This window comes from Sinohyriopsis cumingii, chromosome 2 (assembly GCF_028554795.1).
Source record: "Sinohyriopsis cumingii isolate HCF-2022 chromosome 2, ASM2855479v2, whole genome shotgun sequence".
Lineage (NCBI taxonomy): Eukaryota > Metazoa > Mollusca > Bivalvia > Unionida > Unionidae > Sinohyriopsis > Sinohyriopsis cumingii.
In genome coordinates this window covers 94,250,909-94,269,116 of record NC_142962.1, presented here as the reverse complement: position 1 = coordinate 94,269,116, position 18,208 = coordinate 94,250,909, and the positions used below count along the sequence as shown (strand labels likewise).

Here is an 18,208-nt window from a genome sequence, read left to right as displayed (position 1 = left end):
AAAATCCATTTTTATTTTAGCAACAATGACTCTTACCTTTCTACTTCTTGACCAAAGTTGACATACCTCTTCCATGCCTAAAAATATGTGTGTTGATTGTGATTTTTAATGTAGCCTTAACAATTCTGCAGACATATCTCCAAGATGTCTGCAGTGTGGCAGTTTATAGTGATGTCTAGCACTGAGGCATTATACTGCAGACATGTAGCATCATGTCCCACCCAGTCACTTGATCCTGACACCAGGCCAACCAGTCATAACACTAACCTCTTCATGCTGAGTGCCAAGCAAGGCAACTGCTAGTACCATTTTTTACAAGTATTTGGTATGACTCAGCAATGGTTTAAACCCATGACCTCCCACATTCGAAGTGGACGCTCTAAACTCCAGAGTGGTCCTAAAATATGTGCCCTTCACAAACTTGGGTCATAGTTCATATTCTATAACTAATGTTATGATTAAAAAAAACCATATTCCTCCTTTCAACAAGTGCCTTTGACTGTTCACCACAGATCAAAAAGGCTTCTTTCTTACTGAAAGGGCAAGCCATTCAAAAAGTTTAATCCAATTAAGTCAAAGAATTCAAATTATTGTGCAGAAACCATCTTATTCTTTCAAAGTGACCATGACTTTTTGACCCCAACATCAACAGGGTTCTCCATTCCAAGTTCAATCCATCTTCAAAGTCTGGTAACTGTTGACGGATAAAAAGTAATTCTACAGAAACCATTGTTCTTTAAGTGACAGTGAACTTGATCTCTGATCCAAAACAGAGAAGGTCCTCCTTTAAAAGCGAAAGCAAACCACAAAGTCTGGCAAGTGTAGATGGTGATGAATTTGACTTATTGTGCAGAAAACAATCTTCTGCTTTTCTCCTTGGAAATAGCTGGCTTCTTCATTACCAGTATGTGCAAGCTGTCCATTGTTGATGTTATAGGGTTTAATGCCATTTTTCAGCACAAGATAGGTTATACATGGTGGCCAGTATTAATGGTGGAGGAAGAACCCATGAAAACCTGGAAAGAACCACCGATCCATGAGAAGCTACCGGCAAGCTTTCACATACCCACAATCACTGAGCCTGAGACTTGAACCCAGGCAGACAGCAATGAGATGGCATTAATCCAGAACAGAAAGAATTTTAGACCACTCGGCCACCCGGGGCCCATGAAAGCTGTCCATAAATTCTGCTGAAGATGCATGCTTCAGAACTAAAATGATCATGTGGAGCAAAAATTAATGGAGAGACTGAGTCAGTATACAATATGCTTCAACTAAATGGCAGAAAAAACAAAAATCTGAGAAATGTTGCTTTCCTTTTATCAAATTTCTGCAGTTATAGTCCTAAGTATACCCCACTACGCGTTGTGCCACCATTTCCACAACTTATAAACAACTTAACCAGGACAACTGTCATTGAGACATTGTTTGACTTTTTTAGTGTGTACTCATTCTGAGAAGTTTGTAAATACAAAGCAATGCCATACCTATCTTCTTTTGATAATTTCTTCTTGTTGGACAGGGACTTGGGAGTTTTCCCTGGTGTGGAGGCAGCTGCAACTGCAGCCTGAGCAGCTGCTGTAATAAGACCATATTCACGAGCAATTTTTTTCCTTCTCTCTCTCTCTTTTAAGCGTGACCTGTATTTTTCTATCTGGGTAAGTTTAATTGCTGCAAGGAAACGGAAAGAAAACTTCACTGTTAAGTATGTATTAAGATATACAAATAAATCAAAAGTACAAGTTTCAAGATATTAAAAGCAAAGCTTACCAAAATATGACACCTAAGGGATTATATAAATCTATCCTTTGAGTGCAGATGTCCTTTACAAACAGATAAAAAGACAGTAAATTTAACAAAATGTGACCCATAAAAATTGTCCTTTATATGCCTGTGTCCTTTATACAAAGGCAACAATGATATTAACATAAAGGGACCATAAATGATTGTCCTTTGTGTGTAGATGTACTTTATATAAAGGTGTCCTTAATATGTATGTACAAATTATGAAAATTAACAAAAAAGGGACCTATAATAACTGTCCTTCATGTACTAGTAGTCTTTATATACAGGTAAAAATTATGAAATTTTAACAAAAAGGGACCCATATTGTTTGTCCTTCATGAACAGACAGTTGTTATACACAGGTAAAAATAATATGAATTTAACAAAAAATGTACCCATAATGATTGTTCTTCATGTGTAGGTGTTCTTTACATGGAGGTATCAGCTACACCAGACTGCACTGTAAACAGAAATGTCTAAACCACAAATATATGATCAGGTTTCATTGGTTGTGACAAAAATCAACTTTAATTTCTAAATTTTACCCACCTATATCTAGATCTTCATCATCGTAGTCTATTGCAAGGCTACTGACTAGAGTTTCTGCTTCATTATCATATTCCTGAAATAAAGACATAAGCTGATTATTCTTTCCAAGGACTTAATAAAAGCAACAAAAAAGTTAAGACTCACACAGTAACTAATCATCTACTCCAAAGGATCAAATATGAATGTACCGTATTTACCGTATATGTTGGGACACCGTATTTGTTGGGACACCATAAATTAATTTTAAAAGTAATTTTTTGTGCACTATATGTTCTGGGACACATCATTTTTTTCAAGTCGTAAGTTGTGGGACACCATTTAAATCATTCGAAAATTACATGTCAGAAATTGCACTCCAACTGAAATTTTATTTTATAAAATATAAAACTGTATACTTGAAATAAAACTCTTCAATCCACTGCAGCAGCATCTCACCAACACAACCCTTCTCCTGCACACGTACGATCTATTCTTTTGGTACATTAATATATTTTTAGCTTTCTCATACCATGAAAAAATGTTATAGACAACACACCACATGAAGCGGAAACTGCAAGGACAAAAGTCATGTTTTCAAATCTGCACTAGTCTTGCTAATTCTCACACTTTTGACGCCCATCTTATAGTCAGTCCATCCAGGAATGCGATCAAAGTTAATGATCATATTGTCGGCAAAATGATCTATTCATCACGTGATTTTATTTTGCTCCAAATCTTCTGGATGATGCTGGGTCATCGATGTTCGCGCACGAAGCATTATATTGTAAGCTTTAAAAACTGTTCCATTGTTTCATTTTATTTTTTAAAAATGTCGTGAATACTGGTGAAAAGAAACCCAAGTTAGCTTCCATATCTCGGCCGTCTTTGTTTATTTGAAGCTAAAATATAAAAAATCGGCACACGTAAAAGAATCCAAGTCGGTTTCTGAGGTCAGCTTGCTTTGCAATAAAATAATCTTTGTATTGATATCCATTAAAAAAAAAATTTGGCTTCCGAGTCCAAAGTCGGCTTCCAACGTCGGCTTGCTTTGTGATAAAAATAACCTTTGTTTTTGCTGTCCTGTCGGTAAGTTCAAAGAAGAAGTTTACTGTTGGATGCCAGCTGTGTTTATTTACCACCAGGGCTTCTATGTGCTTGGCATTTTTTGTAGTAATTATTACAAAGGTGCACTGATGTCTGCGGATAAATAAAAATGATACTTTTGTAACCTGCGCCGGCAAAAAGATTTTCACTTGCACTCAGGTGAATGTGTTTTTAAATAATAATTTTTTTTTGCGAGATACTGTCATACAGTAGACCTGGATAAAAGTTATTCTTGGCTATTTTGAACCTAACACCGTGCAATGCGTGAATGACAGTTGTCTTCAATATATCGGTTGATTATTTCCCTCTCGTTCGCGAATTCATCGACATCTGTGCACAAAGCACTATATTGCGTCAAAATTTGTTCCATTGTTTCAATTTATTTTCAAAATTCCCGTGAATATAATTGAAAAGAAACCCAAGTTTGCTTCCATATCTCGGCCGTCTTTGTATATTAAACAAAAAAAATAAAAATAAAAAAAATCGGCTCACTTCACAAAATCCAGTCAGCTTCCAATGTCGGCTTGCTTTGCAATAAAATAACCTTTGTATTGATATCCTTTACCAAACAAAAAAAAAGTAACCAAAGTCAGCTTCTGAGATCGGCTTGCTTTGTAATAAAAATCACCTTTTGTCTTTGATGTCCTGTCGGCAGGTTCAAAGAAGGAGTTAACTGATTGCTGCCAGTCGTGTTTATTCACCACCAGGGCTTCTATGTTCTATGTGTTTGGCATCTGTGGTTACAATTATTACAAAGTATCATTGACGTCTGCAGGTAAATAGTAAGGATAATTTTGTAACCCAAGTTGGTGAAAAGATTGTCAATTACACTTAAGTGAATATGTTTTCAAATGATCGTTTTTATTTGCGACATACTGTCATACAGTAGACCTGGATATAATTCAATCTTGATTATTTTGCACCCAACACCGTGACATGCATGAACGATGTCTTCAAGATATCGGCTGACTATTTCCCTCTTGTTTGCGATTTTGTTGGCTCCAGTTTTCAGTCGGATAACATGTTCAAACTTTAGAGCACAACACACACAACTGCTTCTCAATGTTCATGTGAACAACGTGATGTGTGGTATCGAACATAATTGATACACGCTACAGTATGGAATCCTACGCTTACGGATTTCGTGGAAATATTTTATTCTTAAATGCTCATGTTGAAAAAAAGGAATAAATGATAACAACACAAGGTTAATTTCTTTCTTTTTATTATCAATTCAACGTTTTATTTATCTATTTTATTGCAACGTGCAGTGGGGTGGGGGGAAGCACAAATGCAATACAATTTTATTTCATTTCTGAAGTCTTGGGACATATGACCAAAGTGAAAAAATGTTTCACCATAAGTTCTGGGACACGAAAAAAAATAATTATTTTATCGTTCCCAACATATGCGGTAAATATGGTATTGGGTATAATGGCACATAAAGCACAATCCTGGCTATACAGTACTAAGCAAGTTTACATATCCCAGAATGCTGTGCAAAACAAAGATATGGTTAAATATGGATAAAATCCTAAAAATACAACTTTTTCCTATTACACATAAACTGCACTTTAAAAATAAGACCTTCATAGCTTGAACATCTCATGAAATATATTCTGGAACAAATGTTTTCTCCAAGAGTCACCTCTAACAACATGCAGGAGGGCACAATGGGATTGTTCTATATCCCTGATCCCACTGGCAGAAGGATGGGTCAAAGGATCAAGTAACTTTAAAAAAATGGACCCAAACAGGTGATTCATAAATAATACACGCGTCATGCTTGCATTACTTTCATGAACTTCAATTTCACTGGGTACTGTTTCTAATTCTCTCTTTCAACACATTTTTTGTCAAATCTGACACTAACATCTTAATGCCAAGTGCCCAGCAAGGCAGCTGCTAGTACCATTTTTATAAATCTTTGGCATGATTAAGACAGGGTTTGAACCCACGACCTCCTGCATTCGAGGCAGACTCTAACCACTTAGGCAACTGTTGCAGTCAAAAGGCAAACAGACATAAAAATAAAGTTCTCTCTGCCTTATGGTGGGTTTTTAAAAAGGGCACAACTATCATGAAATTAGTACTAGTACAGTGATTGGTCAGCATGCACATCATCTGATGTTGTTGTTGTAGGGTTTAACGCCATTTTTTCAGCACACGATAGGCTATACATGGCCGCCAGTATTAATGGTGGAGGAAGAACTCGGAAAATCCCCAGAAATAACCACCGACCCTCGAGAAGCTACTGGCAAGCTTTCTCACATAAACAGATTGGCCGAATCCGAGACTCGAACCCACACAGACAGAGGTGAGATGGCAGTGATTTGTAACGGAGAGCACTTTGGACCACTCGGGGCCTCCACATCATCTGAAGATATCCATGATATGAATAAAGTTTTGCAGCAAACTGCATCATCAATTATATACATACACAATAATCTTTCAAGAGGCCAAAGTGGGCCTGATATCACTCACCCATCTTACATAACTTTACAGCTGACAATTTCTAAATGGGCCTATATAATATTGTAATAACACTTTATATAAATTAATTTACTATTCCTGATAAAACTTCTTTCAAAATATAATGGCAAAAATAATGTGTAGGAGTCTTTTGCTCATAATCAAAGTCATTCAGCACCATTTTATTTTACGGTCCCTTAGTGAAAACCCAATGATGATATGACAGATCTGCATCAATTTTCATGTAGGACCAACTAGACATTAAAAAAGTATCTACGTGAGATGCCATACTGATATGACCATCCATTCAGAATGAGTAACGTTAACAAGATTTTCGAGATGGAGACTGGTGGTGGTCATACTGAATGTGCACGCAGCACCATTTTCATCTAGGACCAACTAGACCAGGATATGAATATGTGTATAAATTTTCATGGGAATTCTCCAGTTAATTTTCAGGTAGAGTAGCAATAACCAACTTGTGTGAACAGACAGATGATAGATGACAGATAAAAGACCATCCCATAAGCTCCTCTGATCTAATCTTATTGAGCTAAAAACCTGTTCTACAACTGACTGATAATGGAGTCATCTCCAGTTTAAACTCATAGTACTGATGTGTTTTGATGCAACAATACATCATATGCAGCAACAAAAATAATTCTGTGAAATAATTTTTTTGTCTGCAATCAGTATGATTTATTGTGCATGGCATACTTCCACATATTGTACTGCAAACTGTGTTTATGGCAAGGTTCAGGTAGCAAAGAGATGTTCCCCTTGCTACAGTGATTGATGCATTACACCTACTTGGGACAGGTAATAAGTATTTTGATTTCTTCTGTTACACTAATTCTGCAGTATCAACAATAAACAAAATTGTTCTGAAATCAGTGATTACCAAGAAGCAACTTGTGTTTCTTCTACTGAAAGGATAAAGACAATGATGACTCAGTATGTGTAGTACCCAGAGCCAGCAAAATTCCAGACAGCATAGTGTACATTTGACTGTACCTAAAAACTCTGACAGACCTGACATTTTTTATGAACATCTGCCTGTTATTGAAAAACAACTCAACAAAAAAATGTTAGATCAATAAAAATCAAACTATTCCATCCAAATAAATAAAGGAATACTTTAATAGTTGTCAAGTTATTGAGTGGGGACATTATCACAAGAGTGATTTCTATGGTCCTCTGGTTGGTACATGTACACATATATTTACACAAACAGTGGATGGCAAAACTGGATTATCATTATTTCATTGTAACATGCTGTAATAAAAATCTACATGTTTTCAAAATTTGATTTGGCCATGAATTTTTTTCTTCATAATGCAGAGGTATTAAAATTAGGGTTAGCAGTTCTTTTTTTAAATAAATATTTTATACATTTAATGTGATTGGGGGGGGGGTTAACTGAGTTAGTAGCATATTTCTTTAAAAAATATTCCAGGTTTTTTCAAGTTCAAAATCATGTTTTTCAAGGTGCACTATTACATTAATTTTAAAGGATTCATGTATTAAATTGCATATAAACACAAGTTACTGCTTACTATTACTTCATACGAGGAACATTTCTTGAAATTTTAAAAAAAGATGAAGTCAAGAGTATTATCACTCATGTCATTCCCATTAATACTAAACATCCTACATCTGGGCATTAGAATAATGTACAGTCATTGAACAATGTTTATTTGACTCTAATAACACTACACTATTTACAAAGTCCAAATTATTTTAGAGTTAATTCTTCAGTTCTTGTAGCCTGTCATCAAACTGTGTTTCAAGAGCTTCAAGTTCAATGATTTTGTCCTCAACACTTTTACTCAAATTATCTGATGTCATGATAAATTAAATTTTCCTATGGGTCTCTGCTTTCAATGCATAGTTATCAGCAGTAGCCTGCCTTTCTTCTCTAACTCTGCTATTTCCTCATCCAGTGTTTTCTTTTTTGTCCTCTTCTCTCCTGCTCAATTTTTTTCCTGTATTCATCCAAGTACATGCTGTAACTACTGTAGGCACTGTATGCATTTATAGCCATATCAATCTTGCGAATTCCACCAGTATTACTTAACCGTCAATACTCACTCTCCTTGCAACTAGAGTCCTTTCCTTCATATTTATGTCTTCACTCTCTTTATTCATAGAAAAAACCCATTCAATGGTAGCCTCTCATGGGAAGGCTTTACAGAACCCCCATTAAATAAGTTCTACTATGAAAATGAGATCCGAATAAAAATATACTTTTTAAAATGAAACCCTGCTGTAAACCCATCTGAAACCCACCTATGAATATTAAATTCATGGAAAAAAATCTAAATTAATGTGGGCTATTGTGCTGAGGCCATTTTATTTATACCTCACCCCCCCAAAAAGAACAAAAAAAAGTAACAAAAATATTTGTTTTTTTATATTAATTATTTAAAAACAGCATATTGATATGTTAAACTATTTCATATTAGATATATTAATATTTATCTCAGCTTAGCTGTATGCTGTATTTTTTATTTATCTTGCTCATTGCAATTATTGTCTGTCCTATTTCCACTCAATCCAAAAATAAAGATCCGGACTGAATACATTTCTTAATAAAAAAGACTACATATAGTTTCTATTTTAAAAATTGAATCTCTGTGTTCACAGACATACCTCTTTCATCATAAACAATTTCATGCTTAAAGCTTCTTGTTTCGCTGTACTAGCCACAATTATGTACAATGCTGGTGGGCATTTCTGTGCACGTAAGGTTTTTGTCTCCAATATTGAAGCAAAACACATATCGAAATCAACTGATGAAAATAAATTACTCCAATGCTTACCATTTGAAAAGAGGCAATTGTCACCAAAATATTCTGTTCAAAATAATATTACTTTTGGACACACAGTATACCACCCCCATGTTTTCATGACTTGCGATATGTCTGCCTATTCTGAGCACAGCTTTGAAAAGATGTAATGTTTATCCATGGGGCTATAGAAATGAAATATAGTACTTTGCACTGTTTCTGTCAGCAGTTCAGTCAAGTAATTAGATCAGGTTTATACCTAGTTTACAAAATTCAACGTAACAATGCCAATAAATGGCAAGAGATATTAAGCAAACTAAACTGATCTTGTAAAACAAAACTGTAAAGTTCAACATTTTATATATTAAAAAAGCTATGATGTGGAAGAGAAACAACAATGAACTGCATGTAAAGTGTTTACAATGTCTCTTTTATGGGGAAAAATTACTAAAGAATTTAGAAACAGACTATGCCGGGGAATTTCTTGAGAACCCGTTCTAGCCACAAGTTGACACATATGGTAGCAAACAATTTTGTACATGTGGGACAACTTCTTGAAAAATTAGAAACTCGGATTAAGATGCAATTTTTTTTTAAGGCATAAATTTCCATCTTTTAAATAATGTATTTACTGTATAATTCTAAAAGAGACATAGTAAATAGAATTTTCTGGGTTACATGTTCAAGAAGGTCATGGAGTGGGTCCTCAAGCTGACATTTAGAAAATCACATTTTCATATGCATTTCAAGTCAAAATGTGGGATATTTTTTTGTACACTATACGAATCTCACTTTTGTTAATTAAAGTATGATCGTTCTATCTTGATACAAAATGAATTTTTGACCCAAAATAACACGTGATCCAATGTTTACAGAAATGATGTATCATGCGCAGAATTACATGACACGCAGAATTGGCTGACATGGGGGTAATTTATAAAAGCTAGGTTTTTTCCAGCTGCATGTGACTGTAGAGCACTCTCCCACTGCATGCAAATCAATAGCCATCTTGCATAATTTGCATTTTGCAAAGCTGTCTGCAAAAGATCTCATAATCCAAACTTTATATTTTTCCTTGTCTAGCCACTGAAGTTGGAATTGACAGCCAGCCATTTCGAAGCTTACAAATGATTCATATTTAAACCGCCGCTACATAAGGAAGTTCAAAATGTACAACTGTGTAGTGGCCAGTTGAGGAAATTTCCATTCCGGGACAAACTTAGTGAGAGATAGGGTTTTTTCCTCTCTCTCTTTTTATTATTTAAATATACAAAATGAAACTCGTGGGTCGGTGGTTCTTTCCGGGGTTTTCCCGGGTTCTTCCTCCACCATTAATACTGGCGCCATGTATAGCCTATCGTGTGCTGAAAAATAGTGTTAAACCCTACAACAACAACAACAAAATGAAACTATTTATCAATTCCTTTAGGTTTCAATAAAATCAAGGCTTTTCAAAGGTACCCAGCCAAAATTTTGAATTTTCAAGGAGAAATTCATTTTTCAAGGCTTTTCAAGGTTCCCTACAGACCCGATTTTGAACAATGGGGAAAAAGATTCTGGAGTCAGCAAACAGGGATAACAAACTTTTTTTCTCTAGCCGTACCATTACATTCAAGTTCAAATAAATTGTTATGATAGTAATCATATCACTATAGATTGTTTATTACAGGCATGTAAAATGTCATAGACATGTGCATAAACCTTTTTTTTGTATGTGTGTGTGTGTTATTTGGATTTTAAATGTAGCCGTAAAAAAATTTCAGTCATATCACTATGATGTCTGCAGCGTAGCATCATTCCACAGACATGTAGCATCTTGTCCCACCCAGTCACATCAACCTAACACCAGGCCAACCAGTTCTAACACCAACCTCTTAATGCTGAGTGCCATGTAAGGCAGCTGCTGGAACCATTTTTATAAGTCTTTGGTATGACTCAGCTGGGGTCCAAACCTGCGACTTCCCACATCCAAAGTGGATGCTCTAATCATTTAGGCCACAGGATCTTTTTGAAAAATAAATGAATTTGATACAAAGTTACTCTGTTACAACACTGTAAAAATTCCAGACCCATGTTCAATGTCATAAATAATCTGCACTGCATACTGTATACAATTTTTCTGGATGTTTTGAAAATCTGCCTATCAGAGTTTACTTACTCTTTCAAAATCATCTCTAAATGGCATGTATCCTAATTCATGCTGCTCCTGAATACTAAGTTCTAATGGATTTATAGGAGTTGTAATACTGGGTGAGAGAGGCCCTGGAAAAAAAAGGAAACTCTACATCAATAAAGATCATAAAAAGTTGTATAACATCAAATACTGCTAAATCTGGCCTTTAAATCATTCAATACTATTGTACTTTTACTTGACTAATTCAGCTGCACACTGGTTACTAATAAAGCAAGTGTCTAAAACTCAATCTAAAACTACCATATATGCTTACTTACAAGTCGAGTCAAACTGCAAACAACAAAGATCATTATTAAGTGGCAAAAAGCCTAATTGGAGCAAAAAAATGTGTATTCTATATAGCACAGTAAGCTCGGGTGTATTTCTGCAACTCCACGCATCACGGTGGGGGTAGAGAAAGAGTGCAGATGATTAAGAAAAACAACCCTCCACGATCTTTCCATGGGTCCTGACTGTTGCTGCGTTGGCTTGTGGGGAATAGTTCTGCACACCACACTTTCTTAAAGATCTGTTGATGACCAGTGTGAAGTGGATGTGGTTTCTATCAAATGGGTGTGGCTTACAGTGTATGACCCCAGCAAGCATGCTCTTTAGCGATTCACAGAGACAGACAGAGCAAGATGCCAATTTATCCACACTGTTATGAAATGATTTATACACATTTCCTAGTTCTAATGAAGATAATGTAATAAAGTAATGACAAATCAAAGTTTAGATAATATTAACATAGTCACATTGCTTCAATAACTGTACTAACACTACTGTAATGTTTTAATTTAGAAAAGGCTGATCAATACCTTTGCAATAAGTTTATGCTTTTACTTTATTCAAAGAAATCTGAACAAATGTATGCTCTGACTCGAGTTAAGCTTCTCTTGAACAGTGTAATGTTATCCTACTTTTTAAACACGAAAAGTAATCATTTGAGGTATGCAAATTTAATTTCCCAATCACAACTGCTTCTGTTACAAATATATGAGAACGTGTTTAGTCCTTACAATGTAATGAACCAGTCATGAGGCTGAATATACATGAACACAGCAACTAACTTTATTTCAATTTTGACTCCATTTATACTCCAAGGGACTGGTCATTTATGGGACTATATTGTTCTTTCCCATTAGGTATTTTCTTTCATTCACCACAAGATGAATTTGCTTCAAATAAAATAACCCCTTGGAAACTTTTCTGGTCTCTACCTAATAAAGACTTGGCTGTAGTGGATGTAATGCAGAAATAAAGTGCCCATTGTAAACACTTAAATTGCAGCTTGGAAAAGGTGCGTTTCAAACACAAAGTCAGCTGACTTGGTGTGTTGTACTTTACAGTTCAAGGTATGGTCCCTCATTAACAGCTTAAAATGCTTCTTCCTGGAAACCATCCACAAAGTATGATTCAGGTTTGGGTGGAAGAAATAATGTTTTTGTACTAAAAACAATTTTCTTCTTTCAGTCACAATGTCCCCACCCTTTAACTATTTTCCCCCCAAAATCAATAGCCTTCTTCACCCCAAGTGCAAACCGTCCAAAAAGCCTAGAAACATCTTTGGTGGAGAACTCAAGAACTCTTTCTACAGATAATGGCAACAATATTTTCGAAGTTTACCAGTAATTCATCAAAAACATTTTTTAATGTGTGCCACATGAAAAAAAAATGGATGGATAAATACAAGGATTCTGATTAAACCCAGCTATACCAACAGAGCAATATAAGTGTTGGCTTGCTAAGAATCAGATTTACCTACAGATAAGGTTCACGATCTCATTATTGAAATTTACAGATTTAATGTGATGAATTAAACGTATTTTGCCCCTGATTTTCACATCTAATAATTTTCTATTTTTATCTACAATAGTCCAAAAAGGCCAACACCTTAAAATTTGTGAATATCCAAGAACCAAATAGTTCATACCATGCACATTTCGCAAAACAAAGAAAATGGAATAAAGTGACTACAAAAAATGGGTAAAAAACATTAAAATGGTAAGAAAATATTCTAAAAATGTCAAATACTGAAGAATTTTTATAGAGTAGCTTTATGCTTATAACATTAGTTAAATATACTTGAGAGTAAATAACAATCACTTACCACCATCTGGGCAGGTGTGGTCACTAACATGGCCAAAGCTTCCAGAGGTAAATGATACTGAAATGCAGAGATCAAATTTGTGAATATAAATTTAAACAATACATGACATATCCTGCTAGTTTAAAAATAAGAAAAAATCCTACTGAATTTGAATACAACTTGTTCAATAAAAGCATTTTTTTAAATTTTAGTTTTTTAAGTTACTGATCTAGGGTTCATAAAAATAATTCATCAGAAATTTTAAACAATTAACTTTTTATAAGATAAGGAAGAATTTTGGTTATATTAAGTATGGTCCACAAAATTTCAAAATTTAGTAAATGAACCTTGTTCTTATGCAAGAACACCAATTTATTTTCTTGTTAATCCAGGCTTAGGTGAAGATAGTGTAGCTCATCAGGCTATATATATATATATATATATATATATATATATATATATAGTGCTTTGGCAACCTTGTCTGACAATACACTTAACATTGCTTTAACAACCCAGTCAACAATACCGCATCTGATGTTAAACAATATACAACCAACAATATGATACATTACTGATCATCAACATGAATGCCTTAGTAGGGTGGTGCAATTTCAGATGTTTTTTTGACATATTGGCTGTATTTCCATTATGCTCAAGTGTAACAGAGACTGCAGATGTAAACTAGTGAACTGTTCCAATACCACTGTCATCCTTGACAGGATAACCAAAATACTTCCAAAAAGACAATTTCTAGATATGAGTGAGTCTAGCTCAACCTCTTTTGGCCATCATGGGCTGCTTCAATTGATCAGATGAAAATCTAATCTTGGTGACCAAACTGTTTGTTTTGCATTGCATGAAAGGATAAGAAACATCTAAGTGACAATGATTAATAAGTGGCCATGAGTTCTATAACCATATCCACACCCATACCATCCATGAGCCCCCTAAGACAGAAATTTTTGTCTCTTACTTTAATGCCATAATTTTGAGAAAGAAAAAACAATTAGCAAAATCTGTAATCCTTTTGTTTGGAAAGTATTACACTTTCTTAAAAAGAATTGAATTACTGGAATTTTCTCATGCCAGGTAAATTTTATATACCGATTTATGAATTGTACTCCACTTCAGTCTCAGAATTATTTACCCAGCACAATTATGCATGTTGTAACTTCTGTAAATTCAAGAGACTTTTATAGCAACTGACCACCCCCCTCTTTTTATACACAAATCCCAAAAAGTGAACAGAAGTTCTTCTGGCTTAAAATAGTGTGATTTGCATTTTTAATGCAGTTTTCTTAATTTTTCAGTCATATTGCTAAGTCTGCAGTGTGGCAGTTTATAGTGATTCCTAGCACTGGGGCATCACGTCGCAGACATGTAGCACGATGTCCCACCCAGTCACATTATCCTGACACTGGGCCAACCAGTCCTAAAACTAAGTCTTTGGTATGACTCGGCCGGGGATTGAACCAATGACCTCCTGCATCCGTAGTGGATGCTCTAACCATTAAGCCACCGGAATGGTCTGTGGCTTAAAAAGAATTTCCAGGAATTCAAAATAAGACCATTTCTTTCTTTTAACTACAGTATTAAAAGTGTTTCTGATATTCTTCAGCAATGACAGGAAGTTCAAATTAGCTGCTATGGTAGCCATATAGGTCAGATTGGAACCAGTTTCATTCAGGACTAAATGGACATCATTTGAAGTTTTTAAGTGAAAACTTTATGACAATATGACACATTCAGACGGAGTAGTAACAAGAAGATTTTCAAGAAGGCTTTCATGGCATCCATGGACATACGATTTACATCAATTACATTTAGGACCAACTAGGTAACATAAATCTGGAAACACCATGCTGATATAGCCACTAATTGGGGAGGAGTAGATTAACAATGTTTTCAAGGGTCAACTTGCATCATTTTAATTTAAGACCAACAAGACATTAAAAGAACTCTTCTGATGAAAACCTCATGCCAAAATGATTTTCCATTAAAGAGTAATGATAACAAGTTGTGTGTACAGTCTACCGTCAGATGTTAGTGTTTGTTGAAAAGAGAAAGCATTTCAGACTTTAATTCCTCATAAATATTAATTATTATATATACATGTTCATATGCTACTGTGAAAATAAAGACAGTTGAGACATAAAATACATGTTTCTTAATTATTCATTTCCTCTAATTTCCAAAAGTGCATTTGTGGAGTCCTTTTATATTGTGTTAGTATAAAGAAACCTTAATATATTCAACATTCAATAAATTTACAGACAAATTTTGTGTCCGTCCACTTTCACTGTTACACCAATAAACTTTTGGGTTTTATTTTTACTAAGAAAAAAAAGAGTTACACTCAATATTTAGTTTGCATATAGCACACTTGCTATCCTGTTGTCAAAAACCATTGTGTAACCAATCAGAGGAGAGGTGTTTACAGCTGATCAGGATACTTGCTACTTGAACCGGTAAATTATGTGATACCTGGGCTTGAATTTAACACAAATTTCTTTGTAGCCAGAAGGACTAGTATATTGAGCAATTTACTAGTCCTGCCAAATCTTTACTATTCCTGTTCACAAAACAATGTCACACAGCTTTCATGTACGTTTACCGATTCAATTTTAAAGTTCGAACAACCCGCAACAAAACTGGATGTTTTCTGTGTGTTTGTTTTTGCGAATTGCATACACCATTACACCACATAACGTTCCTTTCCTTGTCCTAATTCAGCCATTCCCTGTCTTTTGTCCATTTCTTCTGAAATTTTCCATTACACTTTTCCCTATCATAAGAATTAATCCTCATCATTCTCATTCAACTTTTGCTTTTTTTTCAGGTGGCTGAACACCTTCTATCAAATGCCACATTTTACCTGTCTTATAAAGAGGGAATTGTGCCTTGTTTTGAAATACGAGATGTTATAGTATAGCTGACGCGAATTATTTAAAGCAAGAAAAGGAATGGCACAGTGTCCTTTATATAAGAAAGTCAGAGCAAGAAACACATTTCAAAACATGTCTTTGCTCCCTCCCATAAAAGAATGGCCTCTCCCTAACAAAAACTTAACTTCAGCGGATGTTCTACATGATCAAAGCAGTGGCTATTGTAAACACTGTTATAAAATATTAGCATCATAAGATAGTGTTAGTTTCAGCTTGGAAAAGGTGCTCCCATCAAACGAAGCCATCTGACACTCGGCACGTTGTATTTAACAGCTTCAATTACGGTATCACAAGTCGTTAAGTTTGGTAATTGTTCCTAATTAATCGAACTTCAATGTATTGTTGAAATTAATAATAAGGCAAAAAATTTTCAAATCTTCGATGCCCATGCTCAGAGATTTTAATTCCCAACAAATGTACGGCATTCTGCTTGGATATCTCCACGTGTATTCAATTATTTGTTCATTCTTGTAAGGGAAAAATATAAAAACTATTCTTATCATCATAGAAAAAGTAGTTGTATGGAAAGGATGTGTCAGTAACGTAATCGTAATAAATTGATCTAATTCTTACAATTATTTCGATGGAATGTAAAATATGTAGTTTCCTGTTTGTGACTGTTGGAGCGTTTGGGTAGCAAGCAAAAAAAAAAAAAAAAAAACACAAAAATACGTGCGAACTAATTTTTTTTAATAGTTTTTGCCATGTTCTTTTGTGTGGTATACCGCTTTGTAGTTTGTTACTGTGGTTGAGTGAATAAAGTGTGATACCACATCATTTTTTCATTTAATTCGTTATCAGATTAATTAAGATCAATTACCAAACTTCTGTTAATGATGACGGGACCATACTTTGCGCTGTTAAGTGAAATGCACTAAATTGAATGGATTCTTGTTATAGAAACGCACCTTTCCAAGGCAGAAATTGACTTCATCTTCTCATGCTAATATTTTATGACTGTGTTTACAATGGCCACTGCTTTGATCCTACAGAACATCTGCTAAGTCAAGTCTTTATTAGCGAATGGCGTAAACAAACGCTGACTATTGATAACCGAAATTTACTAGCCCATCGGACTATTAACATTATGAAAGTTACTAGACCGACAAGAAATCTGCTAGCCTCGGGCTAGCGGACTACCGCTGATTTCGAGCCCTCAATACGTGATTAAAAAAGAGAATTCTTTAAATGGGTAGCAAATACACTTAACATAAACTGTTTATGTTTAATAATAAATATGTGATAATCATCAAAATGATAAATTCAATGAGGATACATCAGTATTTTCACAGCACTCTCAAGATGGTCATATAAGTCTGAAATCAAAATCAAAACTAGCCTCACATAACACTGATGGACCTGAAGTGTTTGTCCATGTTATGTTGTTGTGTATCTTCATTAAACAGCTGTATGTTAAGAAACGTAGCTCATATTCTATACAAATTTATCCAATTTTCATTTCTCACCAACAAGTGTGCATGTCACATAACACTGACAGAACAGAAATTGCAGCCATAAAACTTGATTACTTTTTAGTGATTTTTGTGTATTATGTTAAGAGGGAAGCACTCATATGCACTGTTTATATATAAATACCTAATGAAACCAGAATAAATATCGCATCTCCAATTTATGGTTGTGTATAATTTTATTATTTCTAATTAACATACGTGCATCTTGTGCAACATTTATGTAACAGTCATAGTAATGTGATTCTTGTCTACTGTCTAGGAAAGCTGCATAATATTGCTTTGCTTAAAATCAGATTTTTAAAGAACTGATTAAGTATTGTCATAGCAGTAGCAGCAACAAATCGACAATAATTTCCTCCGACATCAAGTGCTTATATATATATATATATACATATAACTTTCAATAATCTTTTCATCACCTATAAAGTATGTATAAACAATATGCATGAATGTTTCAAAATTCCATAAATGTCGAGTAATAACAATTTAAAATGAATCAATTATTATAGAAATGTGTTCTTTTCTTCACACACAAACACACAGGGTTGTTCATTTTCAACATACATATTACCCAGGGAAGGTACTTTAAAAAAAAATGCCAGCTACTCTGGTTACTCAAAAGGATTGTGTGAGATAATAACCAATTCAAATTTGCACTCCAAACTGAAGTACCTTCCATGGGTCCCAAGTATGTTTTACTGGAACAACCATACAGAAGATTACTAAGACCATGACAATATGGAATTACAAACAAAGCATGATGAAAATAGTTAACGGTAAAAAAAACTGTTAGGTCTTGTTAATTTGGTTATTATAATTTAAAGAGGTAAGTTTATAGAGAACTGGTAAGT

The 18,208-nt window shown here is 34.6% G+C and overlaps 1 protein-coding gene across 2 annotated transcripts in view; it reads right to left on the bottom strand.

Annotated features, from left to right (window-relative positions):
• The window catches only part of LOC149805403 (transcriptional adapter 2-beta-like), an 80,817-nt gene that overhangs the window by 40,932 nt on the left and 21,677 nt on the right, over positions 1 to 18,208 (bottom strand). For both annotated transcript variants that reach the window (XM_089949954.1, XM_089949955.1), the window contains exons 5-8: positions 12,962 to 13,018; positions 10,837 to 10,940; positions 2,335 to 2,407; positions 1,488 to 1,671 (exon numbers count right to left, since the gene is read on the bottom strand). In XM_089949954.1, coding sequence (XP_089806080.1) covers positions 1,488 to 1,671; positions 2,335 to 2,407; positions 10,837 to 10,940; positions 12,962 to 13,018 — 418 coding nt within the window. The remainder of the gene's footprint in view (positions 1 to 1,487; positions 1,672 to 2,334; positions 2,408 to 10,836; positions 10,941 to 12,961; positions 13,019 to 18,208) is intronic.